We start from the raw sequence: 27,192 nt of genomic DNA, 5'->3' as shown, positions 1-27,192 counted from the left end.
GCTCCAAGAACTACCCGAATATACTGATTGGTTAGCCCATCAATGGATTTTTTTTTTCATCCTGATAGCACAGGCGTATTCCAGGATGACAATGTCAGGAATCACAGCACTCAAATAGTGAAAGAGTGTTGCTGGGAACACAAGGAATCATTTTCACACATGAACTGACCACCACAGAATCCTGACCATAACCATAATAAAGTCTTTCGGGAGTGTCTCAACTCTCTTGTCATCAATCTGGGGGCAAAAATAATGTAAATCTGGATAAATAGAAATGTTATGTTCATACGGTTGCTGAAACAATACCATAATCAAAGCCAAAGGTTATCTTATTAAATTAGAGTGCAGGTTATTTTATTTTAGTGTAATTTATTTTATTATTTATTATCTAGCTATATATTTTTGACAGTGTATATTAAAAGAAAATAATCATCCAGCTAAGCACAGGTGTCCTTTCTAGGCTTGTCTATCTGACGTTAATTCTAGAAGGCTTCTCTGACAGGGTATGAATATTATTTTCACTGTGATTTTGTGCACTGTGTGCTTTTGAGCTGCAGCACAGCTCTCCTGTGAGGAGCAGAATGAGTGAGGACAAGGTTAATGAATGTCACAGAGCAGTGAGGAAAATATGAGGTGAAAGCACTTCAACACTTCAGCACAGCTTAATGTTCATTATTTAGTTATGATTATTTATTACTGTAATTTCTATTAGTGTCAGTGTCAGCTTGCCTGGTGATCGCTCCTTATATCACAATTTAAATGATTTTATTAGCAAAAGCAAGACTTTCACTCTTAATATTACATTTGATTTTCTGTAGCATCAAACAGCTGAAACAAAACAAAACAGCCTAATTAAACCGATAAAGGATTCAAAGGATCAAAACTAGATTCAGATTTGGTCAAATGTTTTCAAAACCCATTCTTACATTAACATATCTCCCTTTACAGTGTGTTCTTAGTAATCAAAGCTTTCCATGTGTGCTGAGAGCAACACCCAGCTAGTTCTCTTTATCAACATTACTTAAGGTGTGTTTTATATTAACGCCTTTTTTGGAACAGCTGTCTACAGGAAATGTCTTCTGTATATTTTATCATATTATGCAGGCATCGTTTGATTGGTCTGGATGTGAGAGCCAGACAAAACATATCAGCTTCACTGAGTTTAGTTCAAATGCATTTTTTTCACTTTGGAATCCAAAATGGGGAGAAAATATTGCAGTGCTCAAATCCATAAAGCCATAGGTCTGCTGCCAAGGCTCACTTCACTGTTCGGAATTACAGGGTGGTTTATTTTTACCTTTGTTATGTTACAATAAATGTATTATATTGAATTTCAGAGTAATTGTATTGCACTTATTTTTAGTCAATGGAAGGATCCAAAACTAACAACAATGCTGGTGATACTTTGCTTTTTTCTACAAAATCCAGTATAAAATTCAGCTCCCATCTGCCTACTCTCTAAAACACAAGTACTACACAGGGGATTAGAAGATGCAAACATTTAAGATAAGCAAAAAGGAAAACACCTACTATTTGTAGAGGTAACACTTTAGTAGTATTGCACACACCTGTGCCCCTCTTTCCACACACCCATGCTGAACACCCATGCTCACCCACTCCCAGTAAAGCCCACCACCCAATCATTGGGTCATCAGTGAGCATCTGTCACCCTTGTCTGTCTGGTGTCACTATCACCAGCCCAACCACCAATAGTCCCTTTACAGACATATTCAATCAGGGTTGGGGCATTGGTGAGAGAGTTCTCTCTGATTGGCTGTTTAGCTTAGCGGATCAATGCAGCATCCATATTCTCACTTGTTTTGTGTGGTTTCTAATTTTTCACCTTCCTTTCTCCCTCCACAAGCAAAAGACAAAGGGTTGACATTTTCTTAACTAGAAGCAATGAATAAACCATCTGTAGTGAGCGAGACTGGTGTGAAAATGGTTTCGCAAACACTGCTTTTGTTTACAGTTTGTATATCTGCAGTATAGTTCTTCCACTTTCCCTTTTTGAAAGACGAATTCCCACTGCCATCTGGTAATGTGGAGAGTTAGTGCAGGCGCAGAACTTACATGGTCGGCTATGGTCGTACATGGTCTGTGTGGTGCCACTTTTTGACGTAGACAAAGAAGACAGTTATTGATGTTGCAGTCCTCCTTCATCGCTGCTGGTTCTTCCATCAGCTTGGTGTGTCCCTGCCTTAACACTGACAACATCACACATGCAACCGATTAATTTGGTTTATATGATTTAGTTTTTTTCCTCAAATACATTTACTTTATTAATCCGCTTCTATGTCTTTCCATTGTCCCAGTTTGATAACCAGAATGTGACAACAGTTCCGTGACTGATAACTATCACCCCTGGACTGGTCATGTCCAATGGATAAAAAGGTGAATAGAGAATAGATGGAGAGAAGAGTGGATGAATGAATGAAGAGGGCAGTGAGGTGTAATGAAGCACAGCAGTGGTTATTACTGTCCATATTTATTTGGCAAGGCATGTGTGTGTTAATCTGTTCATCCTGAAAATAGAGGGACAGTGCAAATACAGATTACAGCTGAACTCCCATATCTGCCTGCTACAGTCCAGACTGAGCCAGCGTCCCTGGAGCAGACACAATGTATGGAGTGGATCCATTAACATCTGCTCTTGTATGGGTTTGTGTTAAAATCAAATGCAACAGTTATTTTATATTTCTAATGTATTACTTACCATCATGTAGTGTGAGTAGGGTTGTTTAACCTTTTCTCAATCTCAGGGTGTTAAATACTGATGCTTTGTCAAGTACCTTTGGTCTCCTGTGCAACCATGCTGACCCTTTATTGAGTCCAGTGCACACCTAGCCATGGCAATATTAGACACTTGAAGCTTTGATACTTCCATTGGAGAGCTGAGGCACAGATATTTGGGGAGGGCCTGGCTGCAGACAAAGATGGTGGGCTTTCAGGAAAATTGTGGTATAAAACTATCCAGAAGTTGCCACTGTTTTCCAGAAGTTGGGTTAGGGGTTAGGATTGTAGTAAACCCCAAACCCTAACCCTGCCAAAGTTGATGATGTCCAGCTAATATTGAGTACTTCCTGCTGAGATCTACATTCTGCCAGCTGCAGGCAGGTTCACTTGAGAATTTCTGCCCAAGTAATATATTCAGAGAAGGACCTGTGGTTTGGAAGTATTAGTCCTCTCTCTCTAAATTCCACATTAAAGATTTTCTTTTATTGATCTTTGATAGGCTATATAATGGTGCAGTACAGTGGCTTAGTGGTTAGCACTGTTGCCCCACAGCAAGAAGGGCCCAAGTTCGCAACCTGTCAGGGACTTTTCTGTGTGGAGTTTGCATATTCTCTGTGGTTGCGTGGGGGTACTCTGGTTTCCTCCCCAGTCCAAAAAAACATGTATGTCAGATTAATTGGTGACCCCTATTGCCCATAGGAGTGAATGTGAGTGCATGAGGTTTTTTGTCTCTACTATTTGTGATGGACTGGTGACCTGTCCAGGGTGTACCCCTGCCTTTCACCCAAAGAGCTGGGATAGGCTCCAGCAGATCCCCATGACCCTGGTTAAGAATAAGCGGGTATATATGATGGATGGATGGATGGATGGATGGATGGATGGATGGATGGATGGATGGATGGATGGATAATTGACTTTTGCCTGACAAATGACAGATATTGTGTTGGCGACTATAAACACTAATGATCCATCCATATATTATCTATACCTGCTTATTCCTATTTAGGGTCATGGGGATCTGCTGTAACCTTTCCCAGCTCTCTTTGGGTGAAAGACAGAGGTACACCCTGGACAGATATTCTGTGTTTTTCCATTAGTTTCAGGGCAGATCTTTTAACATGAAAAGTCGTCAGTGTTGCCAAGGTCCCTTTTTAAGATTTAAAATTTACATGCACCACCTATTGATATGTCATTCATGTGTATGCATACAGTATGATAAGTGTAGTTATCATGACTTGACTGCAAGTAGTACACATAAAAAATGCCATTTCCACACATCGACCAGAGGGCAGAGGCAGTGCCCTGGGAATTTTTTCAGCTAAATGTACTCTTCTTTAACATTTTCAACACTGAAATCATGAATGTCTTTGATAATTTGGTGATACAAAAAGTTTATTTTATGCTGATTAGTTTGAATTATTTCACCTGAGATGCATTTACTTATTTATTTATTTACTTATTCATTTGGACCACTGAATTGTTGTTTACCTTGGCCATTTTGCAATTAAATTAGACAGCTGTGGTTCTGTCCCTTCATGTGTTCTAAATGTCGTTATACAGGTCAGAACATTCAGTCAAAGTAAACGCAATTTCACAGGATTTGCAGTCATAATGGCAGTACCAAGTTAATAAAACGTATTGTAGTAAATTCTTTAGTCATGTTTTGTGTATGCATAAAATATATGTAACTATACAACCATACTTCATTAAATTTTTAATACAGAAGAGCTCAGTTGTAAAGTGACTGATGATGATGTTGTCAGCATCAACAAAACAACCAAAAGGAACACTATTAAAGAAATATGCATTGCTTGGATATCTTATGCTTTTGTGAAGATCTTATTTACTGTCATTCTTGTCATAAACAGACATATCTGTTGTGCAATTGGAAGCCAGACCATTTACATTGTTTAGTCCTTTTCCTCATTAAAATTGGACGAGGCCCCCCCTTTACTAACTGAATGGACGGCTCACCACACTTGGTAAAAAGGATTCTAGGGAATAAAGGCTGCACAAACCCTGCCTCTCTTTTGTGCAGGACAAAGCAAGCGTACACACAGATATCACAGTCTTCACAAAACGAATGGGAAAGGTGAGTAGTCCAGACATCTCACCACAGCTTGTTTGCCACACTGGCAGCCACAGTTTGCATGTGAATCCAGAGCAGCCAGCATATTTTCAATAAGAAAAGGCCTGGCCTCTTTCCATTTTTATGAGGAAAATGTGTTTCTGATCCCCCAGTCAGTAGCAGCTGACTCAGACAGAACCAAACACTTTATGGCTTCCAATTGCTCAACAGCTCATATATTTCCACCGGCAACAAAATTGTCAATAAAAAAATAAGCTTTCAAATTGACAGCATATCCTGGCAATTACTCTAACCAGTTGTTTAATTATGCACCTTTTGTTTGGTTGATGCTGACAACATTATCATCAATGAGAAAAGAACTAAGCTGTTCTGTGTTACAGGGTGAAATAACGCAGCATGTTATTTTAAAGTAAATATAGGCAGTGATGACTTGGAGAAAAGATTAACGAAGGGAGAATAGAACTATAAAGCATATTATTATATTTACATAATGTATACTTAATGGCTGTAGCAGCTGATTTTTTTTTTTTATAACATAAACCATCTTTTTATTACTATTTAGTCACACCCTGGACAGATCACCAGTCTATCGCAGGGCTGACACATAGAGAGAGACACACTCACGCTTACACATACGGGCAGTTTACAGTCTCCAGTCAACCTAACCTGCATATCTTTGGGTTATGGGAGAAAATGGAGAAAGCTCACCCAAGCACGGGGAGGACATGCAAACTCCACACAGCAAGGTCCCAAGTTCTGTCATGGGCATTTCCCCCAGAACCTCCTTGCTCTGAGGCCACATGGCTAACCATACCAGCTGCAACATTATTCTGCGACAAAAACTCTAATATCCTGTCTTCTGCATACTTCTAATGTTGTAAAATATGTATTATTTATATATTTTTGGCCAGATTTTTATATGTTTTTATCTTTTTTACATATAGGGTGAGTCGACATCAGTCCATTTCTGCTTTCTCAGTGTTTAAAAATTAGTAAAGATCAACACATAAATGGTAATTAGGTGGGTGAAGGTGGAGGGATACAGAGGTGAGGGAGACGAGTTCATCCAGGAACAATTTCTCCCAGACACATGTGGGGGCTATTGGCCAAGTCCTATCTCAACCAAGGGCAGGACGAGAAGGTAGTACCTCCACATTCAACATGTAATATGCAGACTCTCCAAACCTGGAAAAGGTCAGCAATAAAAATTTCAGATATGCACAAAGAACATGAATCCAGTCTTTTTACACCTTCAGCCAAGCTGTTGCAGTGGCACTCAGGATATGCCAATCAATTACTAAAGCCTGCTATTTTCTTTTTCGCAGCAACAGCTGGTAAATGATGATGGTGATGGTAATGAATTGTTTGAGCTGCATCTGGCTCATTTGCTCGGAGGATGTGTTGCTTTTCCGACAGCCAGCATAAATAAACTGCTTCAGGCTGAGTACTTGTCATTTTTTGACTATTATACAGTAAACAATGAAAGATGACAGTTTTTTTTTCTTAAATCATCACATTTTAAAAATTAAATGAAAACATTAGTGTTTAAAGTCGCCAGAACAATATCTGTCATTTGTCAGGCAAAAGTCAATCATCCACCCATCACCATCCACCATTATTCCTAACCAGGGTCACAGGGATCTGCTGGAACTTATCCCAGCTCTCTTTGGGTGAAAGGGGGGTACACCCTGGACAGGTCACCAGTCCATCACAGGGCACAAAGATTATATCACAAGGCAATCAGTTACTCAAAACGTTTAACTCATGACTCAAAGGCAAACCAACCAAGACAAACCTTGTTCTTTCAACAAGGTAATCCAAAACACCTCTAACAACATGTGCCCTTATCATGGTTTTTAAGTTTCTCAGATATCCAAGGAACAGTGTTAGCATTAACAGGGGACATTAAAACTGTGTTTGTCTGCTGTTCATCTCCAGTGTCTGCCTGCTTCATTTTTACTAGCTGACTGTAGAGTCAGTCAAGGAATATACCTTATACGTAGTTCACCCATTCTCTCGTGTTGGCTTTGGTCTGCTGACCTATAACTCTGGCGTTATCTGTAGGGCTTTATGTGCAGCAGTCAGACCCCTGCTACATATAGAATATGTGGAATGAGTTATTGCTGCTCTCAGATTGGAACACAGTGAAGAAGCACAAAACACCACTGTCTCTGGGAAATGAGTAAAGCTCTCTACAGAGCAAACCTTTTTCCCTTTCTTTATTCTTTCACTGTGGTTTAGTTTTGTCCTATTGGCATTTCAGCAAATTAAAAATGTAGAAATAAAATAAAATTATGATCATTAATGTGAAAAATCTGATTTATCTTGCATATTCGAGCAAACATACATTTTAATCAGTTTTTACTAAAATATTGATGTTGTGCCATTTTTTTCAGGAAAAATCTCAGAGAATGTTATCAAACCAAAAGTTAGAGTGGTAACATTAAAGTTTGAACAGCCAATAGTGGGCAATTGCTAGCAGATTAGCTTCCCAGCAGGTCAGCTAACAACTGTATCATGGAATCACTAGTTTGCAGGTCAGACTTCTGTAAACTGAATGTATCATTTTAAAATCTGTGGTCGTTTGTCCAGACATTTCCGAAGCACACAGACACATAAACCCTAACCTTTTGACTTTTTTGTATCAGGTCGTGGCAGGCACAGTGACAAACATACAAAAAAAAAGTTTCTGCTTTATCAGTGAAAAGCTGTAACAGTTCAGTTTGTATTTCGTGTTGATTTGACTGAAGAAGAAAATGATTGGCACAACAGGAATAACTGCATGGTCTGATTAAATCAGCTGCTGCCACACGTACCTGGATCACCACACACACATAAACGCACACAGAACTACCTACTAGTTTCTTGAATACACACACACACACACCTACACACAGTACTGCCATGTGATAATGCTAAAACACATCAGAGGCTGTAACTTTATCCACCTTGTTTCATTAACAAAGTAAACAGATTAGTTTACTCGATAGAAACCAGTGTTCAGCTATTACAGAGAAGGGGGGCAGACCTCACCTTGTTTCCTGTATGTGACAATGACTGTCAGGAGTTGAACTAGAGCTCCATCTAGTGGCTGGATCTTATTAGTACATCATTCTCACATTCATCATTACCCTTAAAGTCCTAACGAAATTGAAAGCATAAGCATTTCCCAGCATGTATTTCAGCACCATAAAGAACTAAAAGCAAGGCAACAAGGCTAAAAAGGGATGCGTGTTTTGGTCTTTTTGCAGGTCTTGTTTTGCGTCTCTTTAAAAATAATTTACATGTCATTGTATTGTTTTGTGTCTACTTGCAGTTGTATTTGTGGTCTTTTTGTATCCGTTTGCATTTTCTTGTAGTGGTTTTGTGGGCTCATTCTGCATCTCTTCATGCAGCATCTCTTTGTTGATATTTTGTGTCTCTGAATACATTCTTTATCTCTTTGCAGTTGCTTAGTGTCTCTTGAAGGATGTTGCTGTGTCTCTTTGAAAACACTGTGCATCTCCTTGTAGATGTCTTTACATTGCCACCTTTAAAACTACAGGTGATTTACCATGTAGAGCCAGTGTTTCATTTGTCCTCTCTGAGCTACTGTACAAACATGGCAGCACAGCATGCTACCTATGTAGATTTAAAATATCGTTCTAAGATTAAGAAAACGCATTTGTCAGTATTTTCTGGTGATTACACACTAATGACAATATCTGTGAATACTATATTCAATTTCTGCAAATAGATCAGTCTAAATATTACATATTGCAGCTTTAATACTTGCTTCCATCATTCATTCAATGAAGCACCTTCCACACCCATTTCACACAGTAGATATAAAATTTAAAAGAGTCACTTCTCACTCTTGTTTATTCACAGACACACACCGAAACAACATCCAACAAGTGCAATCAAATATAGATTACCAAAGAACAGACCATAAAAATAATGTCCACTCTGTGTGTCCCTACATCTGGCCCTGCCTTCTTGGAAGGACTCAGCCTGCTAAAATATGTCCATGACAGGACTGAAGGCTGGTGGCTTAAACCTGCTCCTCCTCCACAACATTTACAGAGGATTCATTTGCACATCGCTAAGTTGTGCCCTGAGTCTCACAGAGACTGAACTAATATAACAAGTGTTGCTTGTGAATGTTTAAGTAAATCAATGTCCATGTCCCTTTACCATCTGGAAGTTGCACTTAAAAACCAATAAGGTGAACCTCAACATGTTTCATGATACCAGAGGTTAGACTACTAGCTTTAACTTTATCATAAGTGGTCACATGCGCATTTTCCAACTTTGTGGGTTAACAGCCAACTGATGCTGGGATCTGATAGCATACACTTCTTTGTTAATAAAACCATATGTTGTAGGTCTCTTGCCTTTACCTGTACCTTACCTTCCAGTGTCTCTTTACCTTTTTTACCTAAATGCTGCTCTGGATGAAACATCATTCTTCATGACGTTGACAACAGAGTTAAAATGCAGTGCAACAGAATAGCATAGTTTTTAGTTTAGTTTTTTTTTAGTGTACAAATATGCAGTGGATTTTGTGTTGCCACCAGGACCTACAAAAGTCATAAAGATCATCATTAATTGTTCAGTGTCCTGTCTTGGACCTCATTTATACATATTGTTTTGACATATATGTTTAAGTGGAAAAACCCTCCCTTTACAGGGGTGGAGGACTCAGACATAACCTATTTTCAACCTACCAGGCTGCCCTTTCATCTTCTCCTAGGACATTAAGAAACACATCAAATGTCTTCCAGGGAGGACACACTCTGCAGCCAGTTGGTTAATCAAAGGGGTCACGAGTCCACCATTAGTTCCTAATGACCCTCACCTGAGCTCACTTCTTTTGTTTACCTAACGAGCCTATTCAGGCCAGGTGTGAAGTGAAACCAACTCAGGAGTGTGGGTCTAATGACTCTCACCTGATTTACATTGCTCTCTTAATGCGCCTATGGGACTAGGGGTGGAGCGAAACCAACCTGAAAAATAAAGGTTCCATACCAGCTCTCTGTTAGACTGATGAAGCTACTTGGATGAGTAGTGAAACGTTTTGACCTTAAAAACTAAAAGTCCAGTTCCCATGATTCAACCTCTAGGTAACTTCACCTGGACGACTGAGAATCTCCACAGACATAATAGTGTATGTAGTCATATTTGGATATTAGAGAGATTGGTTTATCTGTCACACCTTTCTTGTGACAGAGCTTTTCATAAGGTTGCTGAGTTTGGTACCATTGTCCAGGCTTGTGTTTACTGACAATTAGTACATTTTAAAGATGCTGGAAGGCAGTTCATTCACTTTGGACATAGTCAGGTGTTTCCTTGAGCCAGATAAGCCAGGCAGACCAAGTCCTTAACTACAAGAGCTAAATCATAGCATATGATCAGCTTAATAAATGGTGCTGGATTGGCTGTAGCTGACTGTGCCCAGTAAACTGGCAACTTCTTGTCCAATATAAAATTACATTGCATTCCCTAAACAAGATGAATGCTTTGGTTTACAACGAGGTACAACAAAAACTAATGTTTAGACTTCTATAAAACCAGGCATTATTATAATAGACTGTCCAGACCTGAGAAACTACAGGTGTCATTACCAGTGAAAGTTGGGGTGGATGGTTCAAAGTGTTTCACTTTGATGTCTGACTTTGGTTTCTTTAAGCGTAATCAATATTATTTCCTGCTGCTCCATGTATTGTGTTTTAAACTTAACTAGACCTACACCAAAGGGAGAACAGATCAGATTTGACTACGTTTACACGAACAGCAATAATCCAACTATTGACCTTATTCCGAATAAGACAATATTCTGATGAAGGTGGTTACATGAGTTGCTTTTAGAATATTCCTTTCATGTTCCCGTTTTACATTATAGAGCATGGACCGATTAATGACATACGTCTGTCAGCGTACGTCATGCCGTCTTACTTTCTTCCACTCATAATTTCACATTGGCATTGGCTATCATCAAATAATATTGATTTCTTTTAGAATTGTCAACATACCAACTGTCTCCCCGGTGACCAAAAATAAGCTTTCTTGTTAGAAGTCATGCCGAACCATCTCTGACCTGTAACGCCATAAAACAGTTGAATAGTGCCATGTGTGTAGGTATCCTGTCGCAAAATGCGACAATTATGATAATCAAAAATTGCTGTTTACATGGTAGTTTCTTAATCAGAGTATTGCCTTAATCTGATTAAGGGGGTCAGTAAGGTCATACCTCTTTTGGAAGGCACTAAAAAACCATGTCAACCTGATAACACACTGACAGATCAGCGTGCAGTGAGATGTGTGCCGATATTCGTGAGCAAAAGTGGATGAATCATTCTCTGTTGGTGATAGTGCAGCTTTTTGTTTGAGGATACATTTGGGGACTGTGGTAATTGTTCTAACGCCACCTTAAAAAAAACGTAACATTTTTAGCTTCACTACTGATAAGGCTATCAAAACAGCTAAATTGTTTGGTCCATCTGATCATTTTGTGGATAATCACTTTTTTTCCTGCTTTACTTTCATATAGCTTAAAGAAGCTGAGCATTACAAAGAACAGCAATTTTCAGACCTTATATAGTACGAACGTACACACAGTCACAGTTACCACTCATAGCAAACTTGTTTTTTTGTTAGCTCCCTTGAGTGTTAACAGGGGGCTCTTGTTTTGGTTGAGATTTGAAAATTTGTGCCTACTGAACTGTCTGTGATGGCTGGCTTCCCTGGCTGAGCCCATTCCTATCAGATCAGTTCTGTTTAAGAGTTGATGCTGTGCAGCAACCATCCTTGTTGCTTGTCTATGCTTAGCAGCTAGCTCAGGGAACTGCTGGGTGTACAGATGGTCTGTGTACTGCAGTTCTGGAGTTATAAGTCTCTGACATTTAGTTTTGGTGTGTTTGTCTAAGTGTGGGTTTAGGTTATAGCCCTGAATGACAGCCGCTCCATATTGGAATGGCTTCAGCCCAGCATCTTTAATCTGAGAAGGGTCAACTGCCCCGCCATCTTTCAGGCAAGTGTTTGCTAGCCTAGCCTGTAGCTCTCTTAGCTGAGATACCTCCTTCTTCATCTGCTCTTGTCCAACCAGTGTATTCACTTTATGCCAGAAGGTGCTGTTAAAGTGCATATAGATCCTCCAGTCTAAAGCATTCCAACTCTTGATTTTCTCAGCAGTGGTTGGTAAAAGTGGGTGACGAGTTCTTTCACTGCGACTGTTGAGCTTAAAGGAAACCACTTCTTCCAGAGCCCAGCAGAGGGCATATTTGAGCAGAATCATAGATTCATCAAAGTATTCAGAAATAAGAATAAGGTGGAAGTCCCGTTCAATGGCTGCGATAGCCATGCTAGCTCGTTCCTCTAGGTCTTCACCATCAGCTGCAATGTTGTTATCAAAGCCAAAGTCAAAGGCCAGTATATTGTGAGCATAGTGGTTGTTGGTCAGTGATGAGTTGTAGGTTCTCCAGGTATTGTCAAGAAATTCGTCCAGGCTGTGAGCCTTATGAAAGGCTGGGATGCTCTTGTAGTAAATAAAGATGGATTCCATCATGGCCACGGGATTTCGCAGGATGGAAAAGTAGAAAGTATTCTTAGGCATCACTTTTGCCACCTGGGACAGAACATAGAATGAAATAATTTTAGCGTTTGCATGTTGAGAAATTTAAGTTGTACTTACTTGTGACTGAATTAAATAAAACAAAGGAAATGTATTTTTAGGCAAGAGAAATTAGCAAACTCTAAAGCCAGTAGCGCATTTAGCACACAGCTGTTATATTTCAACTCATATTAATACTTTATGCAGGGCCCTACCATAAGTGTGGAATATACCATACTGTAAATGTCTAACAGCATCCCCTGCCCCCTTGCACCCAGGTAAGGGACATATTGAACAAAGTGGGTTCCACAGAGACATTTTGCAAGGGTAAGCTATAATCTGACTATAATGCGTCTTCAGTGTTTTTTTTTTTTTTTTATTAAATACTGAAATGTTTTAGTAAATCATGAAATATGTCAACATCAAATAGCAACAATATGTTACAAGGGTAAGAATGGATGCAATGGACTAGTGGCCTGTCCAGGGTGTACCCCCGCCTTTCACCCAAAGAGAGCTGGGATAGGTCCCTGTGACCCTAATTAGGAATAAGCGGGTATAGATGATGGATGGATGTTACAAGTGATCAGGCCTACATGTGCTTTGCCCAACATAGGTAAATAATATATTGCCATTTAAAACTACTAAATGGAACCCATAAATTATGTCCAGTGGCATCATCGGTAAGCCATTCCATGCCTTGGCCCAACAGTAGTCTGCTGGTGCTAGGCATAACTCACATCTGACCCATTAGCAACCCACATGTACAAGGTCATTTGAGCCCAAAGGAAACTGACTGACGTATTTATGGACTTCACTCTGGTTGTCCTAATGGGCCCCAAAAGGCCAGTGTATCACTGACCAATGGGGGCCCACATAGACATGATGGTTGGGCTCAAAGATAAACTGAGCACACATGTCTTTTGGATTTTTTTTTCTTTTTGCATTCAGATTATATTAATTGAACACCTTCTCAATGTCATTATATTTCTTCTGGTTTTTTTTTTCATACAGTACATCCAGTTACATCTTATCCACTCTTTGCCTTCACACTTTATGCATCTCAGGCTTGTTTCCATGTTTAGCCCTCATATGTAGAATGGGCTGTAAATTCACAACACCAACACAACACGACACAACATAACACAACACAACAGGTTGCGACGGGACTCACCTCAGATTTCTTAAACCTCATATGGTTGCACATGATGTGGAACTCCCTCACACTTCTGCTGCTGACACCTTCCACAAAGTGTGATGCAAAGAAGAATGGGTAAAACAACTGGCTGTGTTTGTTTAGAGGAAGGGCAAAGGTCAAGTTCCTGCTTTCACCATAGCGATACAGGATGTTTAAGATGGTACTGCTGGCTGTTTTGTGTGTCTTGAGAAAAACAATGTGAGACTTTGGGCGGCAGGTTGTTTTTTCAATATGGAGACTGTGAATATGGGTCTTTAGAAAACTGGATGGAGTGGGAGTTCTAAAGAGCCTTTTGTCTGCAGTTAAACCTTTCCTAGTACTGTGGTGGACCAAAGAACCTGGAAGCCCAAAACCTGTCTCATATCCATCATTCGGTAGATGTTTTCTTTCCTCTATCTGAGAGTCCATATCAAGACTGAAGATTTCATCCACTTTTCTTGACAGAATGTTATCTGATTGCTTTACATATCTCCCACTTGGATGATGAAGATCTGCAGTTCTTTCTGTCTGTAGTGAACTCATGTCCTGCTTTACTGCCAATGAGGACTTAGAATGGAAGTCTTCCCAGACAGGAAGCAGGTGCTTTTTGTTGACAGTGAATCTCAGATGCGGGAGTCCTGTCAGCTTGTCATTCCTAGAATGGTTGTAAGCACAGTCAGTGTAGAGTAATGTGATGCACAGCACTGAGATTTTATTTTAGATCTAAATTTTATTTTAGATTATACAATTTTGATTCTCATGACACCAGAAAATAAATGTGTTGTCTTGTCTGGTTGTCATAAAACAGCAACAACAAGATCTATGGTCTTGATTAGGATTGAATATAGTTTATTATTTCTGAATGTTTCACTCCAGGGATTCCTAAAATTTCTGCCCATAGAAGAGAAGTAATTTTAAAAACAAAACTGTCATAATTGTTATTTATGTTATCTGATGATATTTTTAATCTTCTTTACAGTAAGTGGTAGATGATGAATTAATTATCTTAAAAATATTGCATAGATCCTCTTTATTTATTACCAGTTTTAAATACATCTGAGCAGTTACAGGGTAGTGTCCTGACCTGAGTTCTTGTCTGGAATGGCAGAGAAGAAAAGTGAACTGAATGCCATTTTGACTTGTCATTTCTGTGGTTTGATGAATGGGAACATTTTGCTTGCTTTTTAAGCACATGTGCTAATGCAGTTATCTGCTCTTGATTTCTACTTACTCAATGCCACTCTGAGCTCTGATTGAGAATGCAGTCTGAGTAAGACACTTGCTACAGCGACTGCATAGATTATGTTGACAGATTATACTTCACCCTGTTTGCACAAATGTATCTTGCAACATGGCTAGACTATAAGTTGCATAATGGTCAGGTGAGCAGTGTGGCATGCAGCAAAACTGTGAATAGAGCATCGATAGCTCAAGTATCATAGCAGGCCAAGTTTATATCATGTCATCATCATTAGTATTTTTTGTCCAGTAATATCTGCTGTCTAGCAATAATAATGGATTAATAATGGTATTTGTGTATAGGATATGGCAAACCTGACAAAAAAATGCATGTTATTTAGTCAGCTGATTCTGAAGAAAAGTTTGTAGTTATTGTCTGAGTTATTGTTTGCCCACGCACTGGTTTGGATTGTTCAGTGTTACAGTGAGTGTGACTTTACCTGGCCTGTCGGGCAACGAAGGTCTGAATGGCAATACAGACTACGAGCAAGATCAGCAGTATCCACAGATAGTGATGTCTGCTGCACAGCCCTCTCCTTACACACCTGCAGGGGGCACATCAAACACACACACACAGACACAAACTTGTTTTTATAATTTGTAGTGATTGACATGGTGGGGACCAGCACCCCTAAGGCAGACAGAATTCATACACACAGACACACACAGATTTTTGAAAGAAGCCTGGTCAGTGAAGCCAGAGATAACTGCCTCTTAAGTAAAATATGATTTGATGCAGGTGATATGTTTTAGTACTGTGTAATGAACAATCAATATATCTCTGGACTGGAACTAAAATAATTTGGAATGAAAAGGGGATTTTGAGCTGCAGACAGTGTTAAGCCTGTGTGGAGACTTGTCTGAGTGTGGAGGCAATGACAGTATGAGAGAAGACCCAGTAAACTCAAGCTGCCTCTGGGAGAAACAATATATCAAACTACGATGGAATGTATTTTCCATTTTAACAGGCGGAAAACCACAGTCTGTATTCACAGTGTCTCACCAACAAATCGCAACACTCAGAAACTCTCTGCTTCACTGTTTGAATTTTTTTTTACCTTCTTCATTTTGTTCCCTTCACTGTAGTGTGATTATGAACTGAATTTGGTTCTGTTTACTATTCTATTATTATTATTGTAAGAGGTGCCAGTCATGTTAAAAATGTTTACTGCTGTTTGCGCCTGAAGCAAACAGAATAGTTTTTTATACAGTAAACCTTCTAAACAGTAAAAAGTTTAGAAGATACAGATTAAAAGCTCTTGTTTGATCCCATCATCAGACATTCTGGATGCTCTGTGGACATGCTAACACACCAGACAGCATGACTATAAAAAAACCCCAGACCTATTTTAATGAAAAAGCTTTTGAAAGAAAGTGATTTATTCCCACAATATCCATTCACAACAGTTTAGTATTGTGTGGAGGAGACACCAATCCCCCAGGACACCAGAGCCACAGTGGGTCCAAGGTTGTGTCAACACCCCAGTGGTAAATGAATTTATGTCAAATTTAATTTTTGATATGTAAAATTCATTCTTGACCTCCAAAACAGCAGTTGACAAAACAGTCTCATTTTTCAGAGGTGTCATGTGGTGCTCTGTAATTGAGCAACATAATATGCTGTCAAAAATACACTCTGAATGTACCTGGAAATTGTTTTCCATTTTTTCACAGTGCAGAAATGCTGAAGGCATCCAGCCCTGCATGTTACCTCATCCTGTGGCCCTGAGTAGTAGAGACACCCCCAGTAGCTGCAACTCAAATCATGTATGTGCTCAAAGAATGTCATTATTACATCCTGTAACCATGTCTTTATAGCAATTACCAGAGCTTTAACCAACATTAGAGGTGCCAATGAAAATGAACAGAAGAAAGAAATCATATTACGAAGCATACCAGAAACAGTCCACCAAGCAATCCATACATTCACAACTGTTCTCATCATAAAAAATCATTAACCACACAATTGCTGTCATTTTAAACTATACAGCTGTTCTCATCATCACTTTATGCCACTGTTTTCATCACATTCATATTAAACTATACAAACTGTTGGCACACCCTGGCTTTCAGGAAAAAGCGGGTATAGAAAATGAATGGATGGATGGAAACTGTTGGCACTATGACCCATACAACTATTTTTATCATACAGATCATAAACCATACAACTGTTCCCCTCAGGGTTACACATGTACAGTATATGCAGTTTGCTGTTCATGCAGTAAACTTCTTTCATGTGCACTGCTTCCCATGCACATGAATTAAAAGAAAATGGAAATCACTTTTCAAAACTGCAAACTTTATTTAAACTTAACTTTATTCTTATTACAATTTGGTAACAATTTGGATGGGATAAAACATTTCCCTGATCAAAACCCTAAGCTGGTGCTGGACATTCATGCTCCATTCCCAAACATAGGTAACTATCTCCAAATGATGTGTTCCTGAATACAAAAGGAAGACCACGGCCCTCTTGGCTATCACTAATGGGTCAAATCAATAGCCAGAAATGCTCCAACACAGCAACAGCCCAGATCAGTGGGCTGCACTCTTTTGCCTCCACAATAAGTGTTTCCCACCTTGGTCATGCCCTGACAGCACCCAGGACAGCATGTGAAAAAAGGAGTAATTCCCAATGTCCTGCAAATAACAAACAAAGGAACATGGGGAGGCCACCACTCAGATGATCTCTACATCCCTTTGCACATCAATGTGAGCTTGTGTGATAGTGTCACACAATGAGTGAGACAACCGCTTCAGTAAGAAAGGGGAACCCAGCTATCTGACTCTATAGTGCAACAAAACGCAAAAAGCGCTCTATGTAGCACACCAGCATGCACGGGGCAAATAAATGAGAGGCCGCCCCCTACTCAAAAGCAAGAGGAGGGTGGGAGAAGTCCCTTCAGAGCGATCACCCTAGATCTGAATGAGCTACTGAATTTAGGCATGAGAGCAGGATTAGGATGCAGTAAAGCTGCACTGCAATGTTGAGACGAGAGATTGCTCATTCTCCTGACAAGGCCAAGAAAATAACTGGTTGATTTTCAGAGAAAACACGGTGTGGCTTGCAGCAGGGGCTAAAAAGGAGCACCTACAAGTGCAACCAAAAACAGGACAAGATTTCATTATGGGGCCAGGGAGCGTGAAACAGGACAGTTTTTTTGCCCATTAAAAAAACAAAAAAACAAAACACTTAATTAGGGAATGACTGAACACCTGTCACTGGATTCTCATGACAGGAGAAAATAGTCCAGCATAGGTGTTAATGGTGCCAAAACCCAAATTCCTATCCAGAAAGAACTGGGGTACCACCGCCCAAGCCCGTTGGGAGATACTTCTCCACCAACAGTGAAGCTAAGCTCTAGGCTAGGGATGGTAGAAAACCTCATCACCATCACACATTTACCTGGATAATGGGCGAGAAGGTGAAGGCCAGGTCCTTTAGGTTTGCAGGCTTGATAGCCGCAGAAGAGAGACACATAGACGGCGGGAGAGCTAGGGCAGACCAATACGTGCCACTCACCTGCGGTGGACTTTGCTGGCAGAACTGGGCATTTGGAAGGGTCATGTCAGGACAAGGGAGAACTGGGAGACAACACCAGTTAGCTGCTGTTCGTGAGCCAGTACGAAAAACTACCCATAGCCGGAAACGAAGTGGAGGTGGAGGCCAGTGTAATGTCAGCTAGCATGCCTCTTGTCCAGTTCCCTGGACAGGGAGGGGTGGGGCAGCTAGGCTACACCATCATTCAAAATGTTATAAAATCAAATGCCACCGCTTTTTTTCCCCTTAATATATGAAATCATCATTTAAAAACTGCATTTTGTATTTACTCAGGTTATCTTTGTGTAATATTAAAATTTGTATGATGATCTGAATCATTTAAGTGTTAGAAATATACAAAAAAAAAAATCTGACTTCAAACTGCTGTGAGATGTTCGAAATGGAGTAATATACAGAGGAAAAGTAAATAAAAATGTAAAACTTGCAACCTTGCATTAACTGCTTTATTATCCCAGACTGAATTCACTGTAAACTCTAAATAAATGTGAATGATCTCTTTACTTCTCTCTGAATTTACCATTGTTAACCTGTCAATCAAACCTGTCAATCATCCCCACGTACGAACCGAATAAGGCGACATAGATTAAAGGAGGCACCTGATTGGTCAGTTATTTACCTTAACGTCTTGTGTTATGGAGAAACTATTGACATAAAAAAATAATAATATTAAGAGCATGTTCAAACAAAGACAACAAAGCCACAATGTTTACTGTGGCAAAAACTGTGACTTAGAAACATGTAATACAGCCATCCTGGTCAAGTCTTCCTTGAGAAAGTGGCTTATAAGTAAAATCAACTGAATGTGCCAAGATCATTTATCAGAAATGGTGACAGGTGTAAAGATCTCAACCACAGGAAGCAATTAGCAGTAAAAACAATCTTAATCTTAATGTGCAAAGGTCTTTCACAGGAGTCCATGGGTGAGTAACGAGGCAAACAGCGTAAAGGCAGGAGGCAGAGGAACAATAGTCAATACAAGATGAATGCATTGAAGGGGACTATCAAACAGTTCAGGGCAAGAAGCAATAGTATAAAGCACAGAGCAAAGCTTGTAACCATTGAGACAGTAAGTAGTGTCAGAGGCAAAAACCAGGGCCAAAGTTAGTTTTAGAGGAGGTTATATAAAGTCCAAATGGAGCTCCAAACTGGAATAGGCAAAGTCAAAGTTTGATGGGTAGAACAGGTTGACAACAGATCAGATAAGTGATAGGAACACCATAGCATCACAGTATTAGCAAAACTATTGTATTAGCATTGGATTAATTTTGAAAGTTGTTTGCATTAAAACTGAATCTATTTATCGCCCCTTTAATAAAGTGAATGTATACGTGTTTTCTTTTCTTTTTTCTTTGCATCTCTAAGAAAAATACAAAATAGTGGCCATCAAACAGCTTGGTGCAAAAGGCAACAACTACTCAAAGTTGACATTTGAGTAGTTATGGGGCCACTATTGCCATAAAGAAACTGTATCTGCTGTTTTATGTTTTTAACACCAAACTATGTGGTTGTGATGAATTTTACAGTGTACTAATTTTATGTCAAATTATACAAAGCTAGTAAGTGGGAGAAGCGCACCGTGGTTTGGTGATTAGCACTGTTGCATCACAGCAAGAGGTCCATGGTTTAAAACCCAGCAGGGGCCTTTCTGTGTGGAGTTTGCATGCTTTCCCTGTGCTTGTGTGTTTTCTCCAGGTAGCCTACTCTGGTTTCCTCCCACAGTCCAGAAACATGTATGTCAGGTTGATTGGTGACTCTAAATTGCCCATAGGAGTGAGTGTGAGTGTGTGAGGTTGTTTGTCTTTATGTGGCCATGTGATGGACTGGTGACCTGTCCAGGATAGTCCCCTGCCTTTCACCCAAAGAGAGCTGGGATAGGCTCCAGCAGATCCCCATGACCCTTAGATAGGAATAAGAAGGTATAGATAATGGATGGGTGGATGGATAGTAAGTGGGGATCCTGTTGCTTGGTTACCGTGTGCAGATACAGAGTGAAAACATTATAATTACTGTCTGCTGTGTAACTTTCATGGATTGATCTAATGACACGTTGACATGCGTTTACTAATTGTTCATATCAAATTGTTGATATAGGCCTAGAATAAACCATTTTGGATAAAGGCTCAAGGTGGTGACCAGGAGTCCACATGGTCTCTACACTTTAACAGCTCCAGATCGAGCCTTTGATTCATAGCGAGAGCAAAGATGGCAAGCCTCACACCAGCAATGTCTTAGGTGTTGCAACCCAACCATAACTTCGACCTTGTTTTTCAATGGCCTTTCCTAGCACAACAAAATGAGATTAGATGAGAGCGGTCTATGATGTAGTCTGAAAGAGATAATAGATATACTGTACTGTATATTTATTATACAGTATAATGTATAATGTTACTATTACTATGTTGCTGTTATACCAAAAAAGCATGTACTTCATGATTAATTGAATATTGTGATTCAAACATATGTGAAATGCTCTTTTGTGGATCTGGCCACACCTTCAAAAAACTAATGTAAATGCCTCTGCATTAACCCAGACAACAGCTCTGTCCTGCAGCCCATCTGTCTCACTGTGTAAATGTGTTGTTGGAGGGATACTTAGCCTCCTCTGCCAACATGAAGGTCTGGATGCATTCAACATCTGTGGGTACTGCTAGAATAAACAACACACTCGCACTCACATGCAAAAACACATGCACTACACTCTCTCCACCACTCCTCTTAGTGTGGTTCACTGTGAAGTTTAAGGTGAATACCAATCAGTTTTAGTCCATTTGGACTGTCCAATCATGATTTAATTTTTGAAGGGTTTGCAGCTCTGCTACAGAAGCATTTCTGGAGGAAACAGTTTTACAAAAATACACTGTTTTCAGATTAAATCTACTGTTAGAAAAATAACCTTGGCTGTGAACAAATATAGGTGTGCAACAACCGAGTGATGTCATATTCACCCCTCAGTCGCTCTCTCAGCCTCTTCTTAACACTTCTAGTACTTTTAGTCACCTTTACACTTTGCTGTATTTTTAGTTGACACTTGGAAATTCATCATTTACTGCATATTTTTCAGAATAAAATTTATGTCCATTGGGCCTTTAGAAATGTTTTTGTAGGAGTTCAGCTTAATCCATTTAGCTCTAAGCATTTTTGGAATTTTTGCCCAATAAACACACCCATATTGTAATTTCGTGACTTTCACAACACAGAGCCAATGTGAACAACCTAAGATAAGTAATATTTGGGAGAATTTTGAAAGACAATATATCACCATCCCCATCAAACGTTCAAAATTTAAATATTTATTTCCACTGTATCTATCCAAATTTGCGAGCAAAAAACCCCCTAATAATAATGTTCCAAGTTGATAAGGAAGCTGCTCAATCTGTTCTAAAAGTTTAGAACTGCAATTTTCTTAAAAATGTTAGTAGTGCTGATTTGGACTGTAAATAAACACAACACCATACTATCTATTTTAGTGATTTGGTAGTCTTTCGAGGGCTAAATGTGCCCCGCTCTGCGACCGTCTCGAATTGATGGAGGCAGATTGTGTTTGAACTGATCCAGCTGGTCCCAGGAGAAGGACCAGTATAGCAAAAGGTTAACAGCAATAATAAAGCAGTAATGAAATCGAAGTGGAAAGGACAGAAAATAATCAGTGAAAAAAAAAACGGAACAGTCTACAGTTTACAGTCTTCTGATTTGTTTTCCAAGTTTTCAAGAACATACAAGAGGAAAGCTGGGACCAGCTCATGTCCATGTCTGTTTCCATGCTGCAGAGAAGTGGTCAGTTGCTTTGTCATGTTCTGCTGGTTTGATGTTTCAGCATAGCCAGAGAGTTCTGTAAACAGACTCAGCAGCCAGTCACTGCTCAACCAAAGCTCCAGATGGAAAAGAAATGAGACATTCAGTTAGCCAAAGCCAAATCCCTCATGCAATGATAACAACAATGCTAAGATACAGTCTTTTAGTTAGAGGAGCAACTACTCCATCAGACAAGTGTTTTGTAAACAAAGCAACCAGCTAAAAATGAATCTGTAATCAGTGCAGGACAGATAAATATAAAAATATAGGGAATTAATTATTCAAGTAGCTTAATTCACTTGGCCAGTAGCTTCTTTTATTTCATTCTTCATGTTGATCATTACTGTCACAGTTTTCACTGTCTGGATTACACAGAGGATGGCAAAAAAGCATTTATACTCTAAGTAGCACTTATCTGCTTGGAAAGAACCAGACTGCTAAGGCCGTGTCACTCAATGATTTCAAACACGACACCACATTCTAAAGACGAATGTGAGGTTTCCAAAGACCAGGTATATTTTAATAAAAGGCTGCTGTAATTCTATACTTTTCCCTTGGACAGCAAATCCCATGTGCAGACCCAAACTAACAATGTTTTAGTGTGTCTTTCAGAACCCTTTGACTCTGGTACTTGGTCTGCAGCTCTCTGTTGCAAGCCCACTGATTTTAAGTAATGACATAAATCTCTAAGAACACATCACAAATAAATGCTGCTCATTGTGGTTTTTATCAAACAAACAGAAAAAAACTGTGCATTTGTAGGGGACTATTTTCAGAGACAGATTTATCCATATTTGGTCTCTATTGGATATTTACAGCAATGGTAGAGTGTGTGTGAGAAAGTGATGGTGACTGTTGTATTTTGGACAACTCACACCACTGCAATCAGTACAAATACATATTACAATTTAAATAAATAACCAAAAAAGGATTAGGTTGAAGCAAAGACTTATTTTTGCCTATCCTGTTCAGTCCATGTACCAATGTGGAGCTCTGTGGCAGAGAGGAAGAAGATCAGGCTGTGATACACGCACAGTACAAGTCAGCAGAAAACATTCACTGTTGATTTGAGTCTGAACATGGCATGTTTTTGACAATAAGTAAAATCTAGAATATAACCAGGCTCTTCCTTGAAATTGTGGTGTTTTGTGGACACTTTGTGTTTTACGGCTTGGGCACTTATGTTAATTTTTTATGCCTGCCTGTTGTATTTGTGGGTTCCCATTGGTTCATGGAACAAAATTGTGCTGCCACTTTCACAATAGTAACTGGGTTTGAGTCCTGTGGGAGAATTTAGTATGGATCTATGGACATTTTGACTTAGCAGTGAATGTTTGCAGATTGTGGCATCAAGTTTTATATTTAATAATGCAATTATTCGTGAGAAAATGACAGGTCACCAGGACACTGAAAGATGCAGATGTTTTTATTAAAACAACATACTGACCTACAAGTTATAATCCTAAAGAAAGGACTAGAGCCCAAAAAAGGTTATGTCATGCACATTTTAATAACTGTAACATGAAATACTGTCACTGCATAGTTTTAAATGAGAGCTGCTTTTTGGTCACATGGATGTTGCACTGCCTGTGCAAGCTTTTCCAGGTTGAAGTGAAATGAAATTTAAATTCAATAAAACTAATGGAAACCTTGTGGTGTTTGAACAGCCTGTCCTTTGTCTGTGTGGCTGCTTTTTCTTTTCTTTTTTTTTTTTAGTTCAAAATAGTTGATTCCATTATTTCGGATTTACTGCTGATAACACTGACAGCCATAAAAGATACACTGTAGATGTTTTAATAAGAGATGAAAGTTTATGACATGTCTAAAGAGTAGTTTAAATTCCCCTTTGTGCTAATACCTTCAAACGTTTCCTCCAAGGTGTGAAAAAGAAGTGAAACACAATGCTTTATAAATGCATTTCAGATGGCTCATCTGACATATCTAAAGCATGCATTAAATCCACAAGTTGAAGTTTTCATGAAGTATGGAAACAAACTGAAACTACTAGGTGCCTGCAACTTTAACACGTCAACATTTCAAAACACCATGATATGTCTTGGTCAGCAAAGTTATAAAGTAAACCCCCATTTTGACAGTCTGCTCTGAATGTACAGAGTGGGCAGTGAGTGTTTGCAGACATTAAGAGTTAATGAGGGGGAAAAAGCCACAGGTTGCTCAGGGCGACAGCAACATCTGGAGCCCGGCCTGCGCCTCCTCCAGCACTCCCTCTGCAGCGCTCACAAACACACATGAACTTTCAACCTCTAAATAAGGAGTTAGACACAGGTAGGGAACTCTGCATTCCAGGCATCTCCCTGCTGACAGCAAGCCAGAACACAGTCAAATGTACAGCCAGTGTCAGTGTGTCTTCCCAACTCACTGTGGACTGAAACAACAACACAAGATATTTGTACAGCCAGGTCACCCTGAGCGAAGAAATCATATTTATGATCTAAAATAAATATGGAGCATTGATATGCAGTGTGGGAGGAATTTGATACCAACTTGGTCAACTGGATTTGCACCAGTTAGCCATATACAAAGACATTTACATGATGTACATTGGTAATAGACCAAATCAAATGTCAAACAATCCGTATATTCAAATAATGACTGAAATAGCAGAAGGAAACAAAGACTGGTCATTGTTAGGACCTGATATACAACACATGAGGGAGTTGGGAGCTGATGAAGATCATGTAACTGTTTTTAAAAAAGTTTTAAAACAGCTACTAAATCGACCTCATAGTGAAATTATTTTGTCAACTACAGATTACAAGGTCAAGAACAAAACAACAAACAAATCAAAAATACTTTGTGAGTCAAGCATACAGGCCTGTCTGACCTCAATAAAACAACGTCTACACAACCTGGACTACTGTTACACTTATCAGATCCAAGCAGCAGACTGTAATCTGATGCTGAAAGGCTACCATTTCATCCTGCCTGAAACCTGGGCCAGGATACAATGTCAACACAGAGCTGAGTGACATTAGCAGAGGATGCTGAGCTGGCCCTTTGATTTGCGTACTCTTCCCATTAGAGTTTCATGATGACATTTTCTGGGTTTTAAGCTTGTTCTTTAACTCTAATCCTAACCCTGTATTTTAATTCTTGCTTACCTAAGAAAGGCCACAATACATTATGGTGTTTCAGCAAAAAAAACACTGACACAACTCCATCTTACATCTACGTGAGCAAAACCAACCCCATACAGTATTTCACTCTCACCTGCCTACTGAATGTTCCAATCTACGGGCCATACTAAACACTGACAACACTCAAGAATGTTAGTGTTATATTCATAGGTTTTAGATTCCAATTTTTAAAAATATATATGTATTTTTTGGTTTCTGGTCGGAATTGTGTGAGCATGGTGGGGTGCTATACTCTATCCGCAATGCTGTGTCTAATCATTTTGCCACATTGTAAAACTTTGGAAATCTCTGGCCTGGAAGCACTTTTCCAGCATGCAAGTACCCGTTGGTTTCTGGGTCGGTGGTCAAATAGTAAAGCACGCTAATCACAGGAAAAATGTAGTAGAATGGGGGAAGGGGAAGGTGGGGGGTAGGTCCAAGCACCTAATTTTTCCCCCAGGCTGGTTACATATTAATGCAAACATGCTAGTATTTTATTAACATACTTCGAGCTGTTTGACAGCCGTTAGATCAGGGATAGCCTCATAAACATTACAGTTTCTGCTAACAAACCTTAAATATTTTATATTTGTTTAATAACTTTCATTTTACAGTGAAGTGAAGTGGTTGACCTGAAATGATGGTTATTATATGACGTGCATTTTAATCAGTTATGGGTTGGTGTCATTCTAAATTCTCTTTATCAGCTCAGTTTGCCCACAGTTTGCCCTAAAGACACATCTCAGGGACAATTAAAGCAAACAGGATACAATTTAGAGTCAGAGCAAAGGATCTGAATACTTTTGTAAATGAAAGATTTGTATTATAAGAATCGTCTAAAAACATTGTGAGTCACAGAGTGAAGATTGATGAAAAATACGGCATTTGTAGTTATTCCAAATTAAATCAGCAACACAAAATGAGAAGAGGTCTGACTACTTTCTGAAGTGACTCTATCTCTACTGATGAGAAACCCACTTTAAACTAATTTTAGATGTAATCGTTTAAAATGGAACATCCAAAGGAGGCCACCCCTAAATTATATATTAAAATTAACACCAATCCAATTACGCCCCCCCCCCCCCCCCCCCCACAAAAAAAAAAAACAGCACACACAAAATAATAAAATAATAATACTAACAGTACTACTAATAATAACAATATCACAGACATGAAGCTCGCTACAAGACTTCAGCTGGGACCGACCGGAGTCCCCTGTGTGACCCGGCTGCGGGCAGACAGAGCTGCTGATCTTCGGTGTACTCTTACAGCTGCACATCTGAGCACTGCTGTCAGTCAGACCGGTCAGGAGACTTTCAACCACTGAGGGATTGAGTGTCTGTCCGTGGGACTACTGAGGAATGTCAAATTAGAGGACAGCGGCAGAGAAAGCGGAACATGAGTAGACTTACGAGGGTACAGAGCTCAGAGGCTGCTCTCTGATCCATCTCCATCTCCTCGGTAGGGAAAGCATCTCCGCCACACTCCCGGTACAGCTCCCGGTCCGACTGTGTCCCCGGTCCCGGTCCGTAGTGCCGCCCTCGCTCTCTCTCTCCTTCTCTCTCACTCGACTCCTCCTGCTGAGCCGTCATCACCTCTTTAACAGAGCAGCCCGGTCACACAGGCTCACGCTGCTAGGACGGGACTGCTGTTCATCGCAATGAGAGCCGTGCACTCACAAAGCGCAGTTACACTTCAAGGCAAAGTTTGGGAAAAGCTCAGCTTGAGCCCCAACTGATTTCCTGTCTATGTCTGGCAGCGGCATATATTCCCGAGATAACAACAGGGATGGAAATTGACATCCGGAACTGCAGATCGATTAGACCAGACAATGTTACTGTTTGAATCTGTGCAGCATGTGCGAAATAGCAA

At 39.6% G+C, this 27,192-nt stretch overlaps 1 protein-coding gene across 1 annotated transcript; it reads right to left on the bottom strand.

The window, feature by feature from the left end:
* Nucleotides 1-10,010: 10,010 nt before the first annotated feature.
* On the bottom strand, nt 10,011-26,832 carry gal3st2 (galactose-3-O-sulfotransferase 2). Its single transcript, XM_026296562.1, has 4 exons — nt 26,733-26,832; nt 15,270-15,374; nt 13,588-14,245; nt 10,011-12,431 (listed from the first exon to the last, which is right to left on the bottom strand). The coding sequence occupies exons 1-4, from the start codon at nt 26,792-26,794 to the stop codon at nt 11,439-11,441; spliced, it is 1,818 nt and encodes a 605-aa protein (XP_026152347.1). The 5' UTR covers nt 26,795-26,832; the 3' UTR covers nt 10,011-11,438.
* Between the last annotated feature and the right edge of the window lie 360 nt (nt 26,833-27,192).

The sequence above is a fragment of the Mastacembelus armatus genome, chromosome 13 (genome assembly GCF_900324485.2).
Source record: "Mastacembelus armatus chromosome 13, fMasArm1.2, whole genome shotgun sequence".
Taxonomy (NCBI): domain Eukaryota; kingdom Metazoa; phylum Chordata; class Actinopteri; order Synbranchiformes; family Mastacembelidae; genus Mastacembelus; species Mastacembelus armatus.
This window is presented reverse-complemented; position numbering and strand designations above follow the sequence as displayed.